At 34.1% G+C, this 12947-nt stretch overlaps 1 protein-coding gene across 1 annotated transcript; it reads left to right on the top strand.

Moving 5' to 3' along the window:
• The first annotated feature begins 1485 nt into the window (after positions 1-1485).
• LOC119193478 (protein yellow-like) lies at positions 1486-12363 on the top strand. The gene is made up of 7 exons (XM_037447081.1): positions 1486-1555; positions 2069-2317; positions 8531-8700; positions 9837-10001; positions 10457-10628; positions 11059-11240; positions 11861-12363. Exons 1-7 carry the CDS (start codon positions 1501-1503, stop codon positions 12296-12298), a joined length of 1431 nt encoding a protein of 476 aa, XP_037302978.1. The 5' UTR covers positions 1486-1500; the 3' UTR covers positions 12299-12363.
• The last annotated feature ends 584 nt before the right edge of the window (positions 12364-12947 follow it).

Below are 12947 nucleotides of genomic sequence, written 5' to 3'. Positions count from 1 at the left end.
TTTGTAATTATCAGCTATAGTCGTGCAGTTGTGTCATTTGTAGATACTCGATAGGCGTGCTGAAATTGTTTATTTTTCAAATTAAGTAGAGTTCAACCTAATATATAAAATTCTCGTGTCACAGTGTAAGTTCCCAAACCTCTCCGAAAAACCTCGAGCGATTCTTATAAAATTTATTGGGTATAATTGGTAGGTCTGAGAATTGGTTAAACTATATTTTAAATCCCTAAGTGAAATTTTCGTCTTGAAATAATCTCAACCTCATTTTTTTTGTTAATTTTTTTAGTTTCTTTTTTTATGATTTGGCATTAAAAATACATACATCCGTAAATTTTCACTCTTCTGCTACCAACCCCTATTTAATCGCGATTTTAATATTTATAATTTTATTTAGCTACAAAAATATTTTTCTAATAATAATGTAACAGCAAAACGACGTTTGCCGGGGCAACTAGTATAATATAGAGCTAGTCATGACTCTATCGGCTTTTATAAAAGAATTTCGAGCTTAGGTTCAAATTGGATATAATTATCTAAACAAAGTACTTACTGAAATTGTTAATACTATTTGCTGTTTTTTATAAATTCGTCCTTTATTGCCGTGTTAAAAGTCCAAATCACACGGTCATTGCACCGTTAAAAATGACGTAAGGTTTAGATAATAAGTGATATTATCAACTAAAAAATCTGCTAAAACCCCTTTACGGTAATTAATGTTATTGCATTTTAATGAAAAACAGCTTAAATACTCCGTTCGTTGTATAAGTTAATTGCAAACAAATTTTATTTTACAATTAAACTTATATAACAGTGTCACTACGACGTCTTATAACTACTAGAAATTTGCAAACATATCTACATATTATTTTGTTTAATTATGCATCTATTTATAGATATTGTTATAAACATAAAAGTATCATAAGTATTCTTACTTACAATATTTATATTTAGACACGTGTATATAGCGATTATAATGCGATTAAGAATTTCAATGATATTCATAGGTTAACCTATAAATTAGATAGTACAGAACACCACTTCATCTAGGCAACCTTAGTTATCGGTTAGTCAGTGTGATTTAAAAAAACAATCGCACCACACGTGTCCGAAAATCAATAATAATTTTCCAGCACGGTGTTACCGAAACTAATAATCGTTAAATAAAAAATAAACATAAAAAGTAATTTTCATTAGAAAAGAACTTTGTGTTTATTGTAAATGTGGTAGAATAAATAATTATTATCCAAGTCGGGTATAATTGCATGTTTAATTCATATTTGTAATTTAAAAAAATATTATAATTTATAAAATATTTTTTATCGCTTTACATTGTTTATTATGAATTTTATTAGCGTTAAATTTTGGGAGTCTCATCGTAACTCTGTTTGTGTTCGACGTGTGCAAATTTAGCGCTTTGTGAATAATATTTAAAAAATTGTGAGAATAAATATTGTGTTTTTAGAAGTTAAATAGACTGTAATAGTTATTTATCAACATATAATGTATTCTATTAATCAACAATACGGTGTGTGCCAGGATCTATTCAGTCGATATGGTAAATTCATCTTTTATTTTTTCTAGATTACGAATATTATTTATTTTACTTATAATTTTATCACCATAGGGAAAAGGATATTACTACATAAATTTCTATATAGAGACAAAAGTATTGATATGTCTTTTTTACTGATCACGAATATGTATTTAATTCCATTAAAAAAATGTTAGATGTATTTCTTCATTATGAGGACAGAATTAGATACATTATCGTACCTCATGTCCTGCCACTCATTACCATAGAATATCATTCTCCATAAATTGTTTTGAGGTAATAGTTCTCGTTATCAGGCTACTTTGTAATGCTCATCAGCTTGAACTACTTACAAACTCGTAACGCACCATTTTTGAGTTTCGTAATAATGCACTTTGTTGTGTTTATTTATTATAAACAATTTTCACAGTAATACGACAGTATTGTATAATAAATTAATTTTATTTTAAACATATTGCTTATAATGCAAAATATTCTCTATTTTCTAGTTGCTAAAACATTATTTTAATTCAATAGATCCGCAGCAACTCGACGCTTATAAGTTGGAGATGTCGTACGGTGTAGAGAGGTTCTTCCTCCTTTCCTACTGTCTGGCATGCTGCTGGCCAGGTTTGGGAGCGAAGAGCGAACTGCGCGTAGTCCGGCAATGGAATGATCTCGACTTCGTGTTCCCGAGCGCAGAAGCTAAACAATACGCTCAGCAGCAGCGCCATTATGTGCCAGGAAACTCCGTGCCAATTGATGTCGATGTACAACATAGATCGGGTAAGTTTCTTCTTCTATTACTTTATAATATTAATATTCTTTGTAAAAAAAATCTGCGTTTCACGTTGGTTAAAACTATCGTTGTTGATACATTCAGGGATCTTATACCAAATTAGACGTGCCAAACGTGCCAAAAATATATTAAAGTATAGATAAGTGCCAAATAATTTAATTGGTTGTCAGAGATGCCGATAAAAATTGATTTTTAATAACCGGGACCAATAGCTTGATGGATTTACATATTGCTACATAAGTATTTGGTATTACTAATAACATTAATCTTTTATTTTTCTTATAATATTTTATATTCAGTTACATGAGACATATTATATTGAATTTGTATAGCAAGGACATAATCGTATTTATTGCGTAGACCGTAGTTGTGTTACTTGAACAAAGTTTGGGTATAAATAGCATTATTTTAGCATTTTGATAAGACCTTGTTATTAATATTAAAAGCTGAATTTAATAAATAGGAAGCCTAAATTTCGATGCTCAATTTGGGTGACTATCTATTAGCCCAGGTTTGTAATACACTCCTTGGGTATTTTGGAACCTACTATCCAATGCCTTAGGGTGCCTTAGGTGAGCTAATTTCATGCAATTCGGACATTTGTGATTTTGGGCTCATAATGGTATTGCAACTGATAACCTGGGTGATCGTGAAGCTTAGCATCAGGATTCAGACGAGAGAACTACCCGTCTAATCATTTAGTTGTAAAAAAATATTTTACTGCAATGCGTGAATTTCTTTATTGTTAACATATTCAGTGATTATAAAGTATGTTTAGGTATACTTCATCAGTCATGTCTTTTTGAATAAATCAAGAAGATTTTATGCTAAGGACGCTGATAAATATCGTCGGTTACGAAATTTGAAAATTATTCATTAGGACGACCTTTGTGGCAGCATAGATGAGATACCAGGTACAAGGGCGGCAAGAATGATAATATTGTGTCATCAAAAATAACACATGCGATTTAAAAAATAAAATTATAGTCGGGGTGGGTCAGCTTCAATTAGAGTCCATAATATTGCAGCGTAAACTTTAATGCACATAATTATAAACTTATCATAAGTACACTCACGCGCCATGGACTACGTGACTCCTGGTGGCGCGCAGGCTCACCCCATTGGTCGGGAAGATGTCACGTGCGGCGCCTGGATACACCTTGTTTCGGATACTCACCGTTACGAGGTGTATCGTGCAGGCAACGTACTGCGACCTATACGGACGGGGAGTCTGCTACTAGTCACCGCTATAAAATGTATTTGTTGTTTATTTGATAACACCATCGATTTATTGATATATAAAATATTTTCATAAAATGGTAGGACTAACTCTTGGTTAAGTAAGCGGCGATAGCCTAGTTGGGTGTGGAACGGAATGCCAAGACGAATGTCCGCAGGTTCAAATCCCAAGGGCACAAACCTCTGACGTTTCTAAAAAATCATGTGTGTATTCTTTGTGAATTTATCGTTCGCTTTAACGGTGAAAGAAAACATCGTGAGGAAACCTGCACATCTGAGAAGTTCTTTATAGGAATTTCGAAGGTGTGTGAAGCCTATCAAACGACACTTGGTCAGCGTGGTGGACTAATGCCTAATCCCTCTCAGTAGTACAGGAGGCTCGTGCTCAGCACTGGGCAAGTATATAATACAGGGCTGATATTATTATATATTATTAACTCTTGGTGCTTAATGGTCTAAAATAATTATTTTAATTAATTAAATAATTAAAATAATATTCGGTTTCTGTGACCTAAAAATACTGACATATTTTATTAAATATAGCAACTAGCTTTGACCTGCTGAACTAGGAAGTTAATTATAAATTTAATATTTAAATAGTTATGTCGTATTTTTCTTCGACCGATCTTACCCAAACCTTTTTTTTTGTCATAATCACTGATGAGTCATAATTTTTATGAAGTGGAAAGAATTATGAAGTTAAAAGTGTGGAGGTGAAGACACAAAAAAAAGTAAAACAGCCGCGACTACTACAAATATGAAATAAAAAAAAAGATAAGTACTGACGAGAGACCTCAATTTTTTAAGCAAGAACCTCTCTCTCTTTTAAATAAGTATTTAATATAATCGTGTAACAATGTCTATAGTATATGAGCGCGAAATATTTAACTTCCTTGTCCGTACCTAATTCTAATCATATTTAATTATTTTACTAGTGTAGAATTCTAATCGCACTACTGTCAATTTACGCACACAAAAAGCACACGGTAACAGTTTTTTTTCACGCAGTCCGGTTTGTCAAAAGGTGTTCGGCAAAATTTAATTTATACATAATGGTGGTACTATTTTAAGAACAACAATTTAGGTGGCCCATACATAATGGTGACTAGTAATATTGCATTGATTGGCTGCTACAAAATATACGTTACTAAATGCACATAGTTTTCTAAAATCATATCGACGGTTGAAAGGCTAATTGACTTAAGCGACATTTTTTTGCTACACTAGGTTTCATACATATTTAAACTCAGCTCCTATTTCCAATTTTGTTTAACCTAGTTTAAATTTTTCGAAACAAACGTCTCGACATTAACTTTAATACATATTCAAAATCAGCTCCTTTTTCTAAGTTTTTATTTACCTAGTTAAAATTTTTCGAAACAACCGTCTTTTCGATTCAACCGTCGATATGGAAATTTACATAATAATATTATAGGTATATTTATCAATTCCCGTAAACATGGGTTACTTTGTACATTGGCCAAACTTTACGTCACCCCATTTTCCGGAAGATAATCTGAATTACCTTATTTAATTTGTTTCGAATGCGACCAACCTTTTTTATTTAGATACCTAGGGACATTTGTCAAAACACAGTACAGTTTTGTAGTATTTTTTTTTTATCTAGGATTATTTATGGGCGAGCAAGTTTTCATTGGAATCTGTAAACCTTAATCTATCTGGATGTAACAATCTGTTTAGGACAACGGTTATTTTTTTGTTAAATTTGTTACAAAAGAGGATATAATAATATATTTTTTTTTACTAATATATATAATTAACTCATTGGTCAAAAGTTAAAATCACATCATAAAAGGAAATTGTTATAAAGTTATCACCAGTAGCATTACAAGATTAGTTCCCAATAATTCAGAATAAAAGGGCTTTGTTAATTCGTTAACCGTAATTTATTACATGTTTCATATTAGGTAGGCATAATATGCTACATATGTATTATTTAAAATTGTTTAAGAGTTTACGCAGCGCACGCAACGGAGCTCTCATAAGGAATAATTTTTTCTTGTTTTAGCCAACATTTTTCATTGATGCTCCGATAAATGGGTTTTCGACACTAAAAGAACTTTTCAATCGAACCAGTAGTCCCCTAGAGATTAGCGTGTTCAAACATACAAACTCTTTAGCTTTATATTATTATAGTACGCATTTAAATACTAATAGTAAGTATGTAAATACTACGTAATATATCCAGTATCTCGTCAAGATTATAAATATTTTATTTTATTTATTTATTTAAGGACCTCCAACAAAGGATACGCGGCATATAATAAATACAATGTCGTAATATTGGTACAATTAACAATGTGACGTGCCTCTTAAATTATAGGAGACCACAGCATGCAAAATTATATATTATATGTATTTAATATGTATGTAGCTAGAAAATAAAACAAAGTTAGATAAATAAAAAAAATATATAAAAAAACTTTCGCAACGTTACCACTTACTACAGAGTCGCGTACTCTATTTATGAATGTTTGGATAATAATTCATTATTATTGATATATCAAAAAATATTTACAATAAGGACAAGGAATTTAGACTAAGTACTTACAACATACTAATAATGAAAGCCGTTAACCTATGCATAATTAATTAGTGTTAGAATAGTTAAATTTAAATTATAGATTAATTTAATTGTCTGCTAATCTTAATAGTGCAGCAAATAAATGTCAACCCTAATTAGAATTTCGTTCTACTTTAAGAAGATAAGCAATCCAAAATTTGTCAACCATGCAAATAATTAAAAATATTCGAATATTATGTACACGCTTTGGAGGTTACTTGATAATAATTTCGCAATGGCGCTGAAGCAAAAAAAACTGAAATCTAGAGTACACGTGTATTATATTTGACCTGGTCCTGTTAAATGCACAAAAAAATCATAATGTTCCAACTTGTCTACTTGATTTAATTTATTTATGTATTAAATATGTTGTCTAAATTATGTAACCTTGCAACGACAGTTACTTAATAGATATAACGCCGGTTCCGGGTTTTAGTGTTTAGGATAATTCGAAAGACCTTGGTCGAAAGTCAGATATGTACTTACAAAAACTAGCCATCAGCGTGACCGGCCCAGTAATTCAATAAGGTGAACTAATGGCATATGGCATGCCACGCAATGTGTATTGTTCACCTTTTTGATGTTAGATATAGTGTTCTAAATATCTGAGAAATTTTAAAAACATGTTTTATTTATGGGTACCCATTATCTAGGTAAGCCTAGCGGTTGGGTTGAACTGTATTTTGCCAGCCCCGTTCGTTTGTTTGTATGTTGTTTTCTATTTATTTCTACAATAAATATTGGAAGGATGGAACTATATTTTTATACAGCTATCTACAGTCATTGTTAAATATGTAGGGAGGCAAGGGCGTTGTTATAATAGGGCTAAGATGTAACATGGCATTTTAACCAAGTGTATTAACTTTACCTAAATTTTTTTTTACTAAATTTTATTTTTTTATGTTACATCTTAGCTGTTATCCTGCTGGACGGTACAATGACAATATTATATCCGCATAATTTTCGAGAACTAACATAAAATTTTTGATAGCTTTCTTTAGTACAGATTAATCTTATACGCATGCAAACATATCTTTAACTCTGTAAAAGTTGTTATTGCTACCCTCATGATTTCATAGTTGTGACGTTAAATCATATAAGATATGGAGTTAGTGTAACAAAATATTGAGGCTAGTTGTAACACGTTACAACAACAAATGTTTAGAACCTAAGAAGCTACCGCGCCACAACCGATTTTTATCATGGTCTTAGCGTGTCTAAATCCGGGAATCAAATCCAATCCCTTATGGTACATGAAATGTTACCTACATAGATTAGGTATATATAGTACGCTTGACTCAATAGGTCTCCTTTGCGGCATAGTTTGAAATATCTAATGACCATTATGTTTTATGATGAAGCTGGCATTATAAACGAACAATAATTAGATTTTTGTCTAAAAATATGCTTGTAATTTATTATGTCTCTACAAGAATTTGTAATTTGTGTATGTACATCCTACGTATTTCGATCGCTGTCCAGAGACCTGTTGGTTAAAGTAATATTGGGTCTTTATGTCAAATATTAGAGTTTAATCTTTTTTTATTTCGCGGAGAAAGTGCATTCTTTATCACTACCGGCTATCCTGAAGAGGCGATTGGATGTAATCATCCAATACAGGGTCCAATATATATTAGGGTCACAGGTCTAAGAATCAGTCATAGAGCAACCCGAAAAGATGAAGAACGTCAGCCAGCTGCCAGACCGAGTTTCTTACACTACAACCCAAAGCACGACAATACTAACTACAACTCTGCGGTGCTTCGCTGCATTACGGGCGGCTACGAATTCCTGCGACAAAAAGTGTTTAAATGTTTACCGTAATTGCCATTACGCGATGGCGCCTATCTCGAATGTTAGGTAATAAATGCTCCCGCGCACCGGAGGAAGGCGTCGACGGCCACCCATCTCAGGGGTCGCAGAGGATACTTGACTGTATAGAGTTGTAGATGACTTGTGAGTGTATTGAGTGTATAGACTTATGAGTGACGAACAACCTTTAAAGTCTGTCCGCAAGTCCTTCATGGCTCCTATTAGGCTGCCCTTAAGAGTGTAAAGGGAAACCGAGGTAGAATTCTGCAAATGTCCCCCTTCTGTGAAGGGACATTCGTCGGATTAGTCTAAGTCTGGAATTATATCTCGCTTACTATTACGTAGGACTTACCTAAGTGTCAAAATCTCGGTTTATAGCTGCTCTGCCTATCTCTGAATTGGGATAAAAGCTTAAACAATACCATAATGTATGTGACATAATATTGCCACTGACAACCTAATATTATTTATTTAATTATAAACACATTTTAAGTATTCAGAAGACAATACACTTCCTATTATTATTGATATATGCTGATGGTCATTTTGTTATTCTTGTAAACAGGTGGTCTGACGTCACGTATTTTCGTGTCGATACCTCGGTTCGATGAAGGTCGGCCGGTAACACTCGGAACAGTGGACGAGCAAGGCCGCATCGTGGGCTATCCTGACTACTCGTGGCATGAAAACCAGGGCTCAAACTGTCAAGGGCTCACTTCAGTATTCAGAGTGGCTGTACGTATTGAGCACGAATAAATTATCTAGTCCCTTCAATTAAGTCAGCTTTGAAGCTGTACTAAGTACTAAGTAATTGATTACGATTGAACCCGCGCTATTAAGTAATATGAGCTTTTGTCTTTGTAACAACATATTTAAACTTTACATAATACCTACCTACATAAGACCTTAACTTTATTAACGTAGGTACTTATCGACCTGCAATGAATAATTGAATTCAGATAATAAAGTAACTGTAATATGTTTGATTATAATTATACATTATATAGTGTAAATTGAGAAGACTGGATCGCTTCGTACAACAATGTTAAATTGAAATAAGTGTTTATCGTAGTTAATCATATTATTTTATAGGCCATAAGGTGTTGCTCAAGGCGTCTGTTTAACATCTGCAATAACGCCTTGGATATTATAGCCATGAACTTAAGTGTTCGTCTTTATATTTTCCTGTAAAACGTTGCAATCTCATTAAGTAAGACAATAGACACGTGCTATCCCTAACAAAGAGAATGCAATGATTGCTTCACGTTATTCACGTAGTATAAAAAAACAAGATCTATGAGATAATGTTTAGTAGGCGCTCCCATAATTATGATTCAGTGACATTTTAACTGAACTTGTCTTTAATTAGTAAAAAAAATAATGTTAACTTTGACAATATTATTGTATTACGATAGTTATTTTATTAAAAAATTGTAACGCAGTTTCCTTAGTTTCGTAAAGTTAAAATAGAAAATATTATTTTTTACTTATATTTTTATTTTATTGTAGATATAAGTACATATCTATGAAGATAAATAATTATTACGTAATAGCGCAGGTATTCATAAACATCACGTTGACAATTCGTACGGATCACTTTTTGGTGTAGAATGGAACTAGATATAGCTATAACTTTCAAAACAAGGTGGTAGTAAACAAAAACTAACTACGTAATACTTTCAGCATAGTCGTCGATTATACGATCCTTTTATCAATCTTATATTCACATTACGTAAGTTTAATTTTCATGTGTGTCACAAAGGCTCATTGGATCATGTCTTACTTGGTTACCTCTGGAGAGCTAAAAAATCTATAAAAATAAAGCAAAACTACAAATCAGTCACGCATTAAGTATCTACCTCCTATTTCAGATCGACGAATGCAATCGGCTGTGGGTAATGGACGCAGGCAAGATCGGAGAAACACAGTTTTGCCCGCCTCAACTTCTAGCATTCGATCTCTCAACCGACAAACTTATTTACAGACATGTCGTTAACACCTCCAGCTATACCGCATCATCACTTTTCATCACTCCAGTAAGTAACAATTTTATATTTATGCATTTGCCTGCGGCTCCGCCCGTGTGAGGTTTTTTCCGGGATAAATATTTTCCCGCGATATAAAGTAGCCTAAAGAATTCGGGAGTAAAATAGCTTCCTATGAGTCAATAAAAATTAAAATCGGTTTAGTAGTTTCTAAGATTAGCGCGTTGAAACAAACTCTTTAGCTTTATATATTAGTAAAGATTAGTATCAATAGTATCCTTACATATTTAAAAAGAAATTTCCTCCACCTCCGAGTCCGTCCCGGAAGGGAACAACCCACGCTACGCCAGTTGAACAGATTTTCATGCGGTTTTTAAGAATGAATGGAATGATTCGAGAGGAAGGTTCATGTGTATAATTTACTAAAGTTAGTTACGAGTTACGACAGAAAAATACGGTTAGTATAATGATAATAATATGGTATTAATTATTTATTTTATCAATAGGTGGTCGACGTCAGATCTCATCGCTACGGCGACTGCTCTGATACTTTCGTGTATGTTGCTGACGTGAGTGGATTTGGAGTGCTCGTAGTTGATGTGGCTGGAGACCGCTCCTGGCGAGCCACTAATAAATTATTCTTCCCGTATCCCTCTAGAGGAACCTTTACTATTGATGGTAAGTGTTACTTTTCTACAACCCCGGATCTAGGGGGGGCAAGCCAGGGTCCGTGCCCCGGGCGGCAAATTCACACTTGGCAGATGCATACACAACTCATTATTAACGCAACTTTGACTACTGAGACGTTCAGTACATTAAACACATAAATTATTTCCCGCGGAGCGCGAATGATGATGATCATAGGTACAATACCTATGTATACTTCTGCCTTACATTATATATTTTTTTTATTTATGCCTATTCGCATCGTTTTGCTGGGGTAGGACACCATCACCAGCCAGTGCTGATTTAAACAGGGTATACTTCTATATTAAGAAGCTCTTAGAAACTCGTTTAATACATTGTAAAAACTTTTTTTTAAAATAGTTTTATTACATGGCATATCAAAGTTTGCCATAATAATTTGTAATTGATATAATTTTTACAGGTGAATCCTTCGACCTTATGGACGGAGTTCTCGGCATGGCTCTATCTCCCTACCGACCGGGAAAGGGCCGCTTGCTTTACTTCCACGCTTTAGCGTCCACCACTGAGAACGTTGTTCGCACTGGAGTATTGAGAAACGAATCTTTATTACACGATCCTACGGTCAACCCCGGAGATGTATTTGTAAGTGCTTTTTATTTTATACCTTTGCATTATAATAATCCATTGCACATTATATAAAATACTCATACGAAGTAGGTTGTCATACAATAGATCGTAGAAATAATGAAGGGGCCGTTCAAGTATTACGTAACGCAATTTTTGAAGAATTTTGACTGTTTCTCAGTGCCCAACGGCACTGAGAAACAGACATAGGGCCGTTGTGATTGGTTATTATTGTTGTATTTCAATATTAGCCAATCACAACGGCCCTACTTGTACACTGCGAAGACTGCCATGCCGTCAGCACTGAGAAACAGACTTGTTATCACAGCCTTACTCGGTCGTTAGATAAAAAACGTTTATGAATAAGGGGGTATATATTTAAACAACAAAAAATCGTCTCGCGCCTCTATCACCGAAAGATTATACGGAGGTGTAACCAGGGCATGCAACTTAGCCAAGTGTATTTCGTCTTACGGTAATAGAGGGCGAGCCTATCGCCACATCGATCACAATTTCCAGTCTCCGGGCTGATACCGAGAAGAAAAATGAAATAACATTTTGTTCAATCCGGGACCGCACACGCGACATAACTACGTCACCGAGGCTGTTACAATATTCAATAATATTTATTTCTACAGGTATTCCCAGAGGAACGCGCAAGTCAGTCAGCAGCTGAAGCCATGGATCGCGACGGCATCCTTTACTTTGGCTACATGGATCCTCCAAGCATTTTGTGCTGGAACACAGCATCAGAATTCTCTCCACGTAACTTCCACAAAGTGGCAATCAATAGCGAAACATTGCAGTTTGCAAGCGGAGTTAAAGTTGTAAATAATCTTAAAGGCGAACAAGAACTTTGGGTTTTGACATCAAGTTTCCAAAGAGTCATGACTGGAAGTCTCAATTCAAACAAAATAAATTTCAGGATCCACGCTGAGAAAATCCCTGTTCTGATGGCTAATTCACCTTGTAAGACTAACCCAAAAGGTCAAAGCCCAGACTACCATGCCAATATCATCTATCAAACCCATCACCATCATCGTCAATACAAATATGGCGCTGTAGCATTTTTGTAGAGATCAACGCTTTGTCTGAAAATTTGCTCCGCGATTTCATGTATATTTGGCCATATATATAGTATATACAATACGTTATAACAATTTAATTTATGAATTTTAGATTAAGTAAGTATATTTACTAATTATAATGTTACTTATACTGATTTCATAATTAAATTGTATTACGATAAATATAAAACTATTTATTTCTTTTTCTACTTAACACACCAAAGTAACTACAGTAGGCTCTGGCTTAGGGGTCTCGGTTGAGTGGTTGTTCCTCAGGATGGGAGCAGGGGAGAAGGCTAGTAACTGTTCGTGAGCCCTTATAGGCTTCAATGTGAATTGGCAACCATGAGATATATAGGTACACACTTAACTGTGTGCCTAGGGCTGCGACAAATGTCATCCCGAAGCATAGGCGCTGCTATTCTAAAATTCAATTTAAAAACATGTTTTCATGTTTATGGTTTCGAGAAAAACTGCATTTTCCTTACTGAAGCATGGGTAAAAAAGGTTGTTCGCCTGGTTTAACCTACCCAAACCGGTTTGGGTTACCCCTATTTTATATCACAAGGACGGGATACGAACGTACGACTGTTCTAGATAAACCTCATAACTTGCACATTAGACAGTGAAGTATCGATTCATACTCTTAATGCATTCA

This window comes from Manduca sexta, unplaced genomic scaffold, assembly GCF_014839805.1.
Source record: "Manduca sexta isolate Smith_Timp_Sample1 unplaced genomic scaffold, JHU_Msex_v1.0 HiC_scaffold_57, whole genome shotgun sequence".
Classification (NCBI taxonomy): domain Eukaryota; kingdom Metazoa; phylum Arthropoda; class Insecta; order Lepidoptera; family Sphingidae; genus Manduca; species Manduca sexta.
This window is presented reverse-complemented; position numbering and strand designations above follow the sequence as displayed.

What these genes read in the sequence shown, in the direction of transcription:
- LOC119193478 (XM_037447081.1), top strand. Translation starts at nt 1,501, where the DNA reads ATGTATTCTATTAATCAACAATACGGTGTGTGCCAGGATCTATTCAGT. An exon ending in CTTCAGTATTCAGAGTGGCT is followed by an intron (nt 8,701 to 9,836) that starts GTACGTATTGAG and finishes CTCCTATTTCAG; the next exon opens with ATCGACGAATGCAATCGGCT. An exon ending in TCAACCCCGGAGATGTATTT is followed by an intron (nt 11,241 to 11,860) that starts GTAAGTGCTTTT and finishes TTATTTCTACAG; the next exon opens with GTATTCCCAGAGGAACGCGC.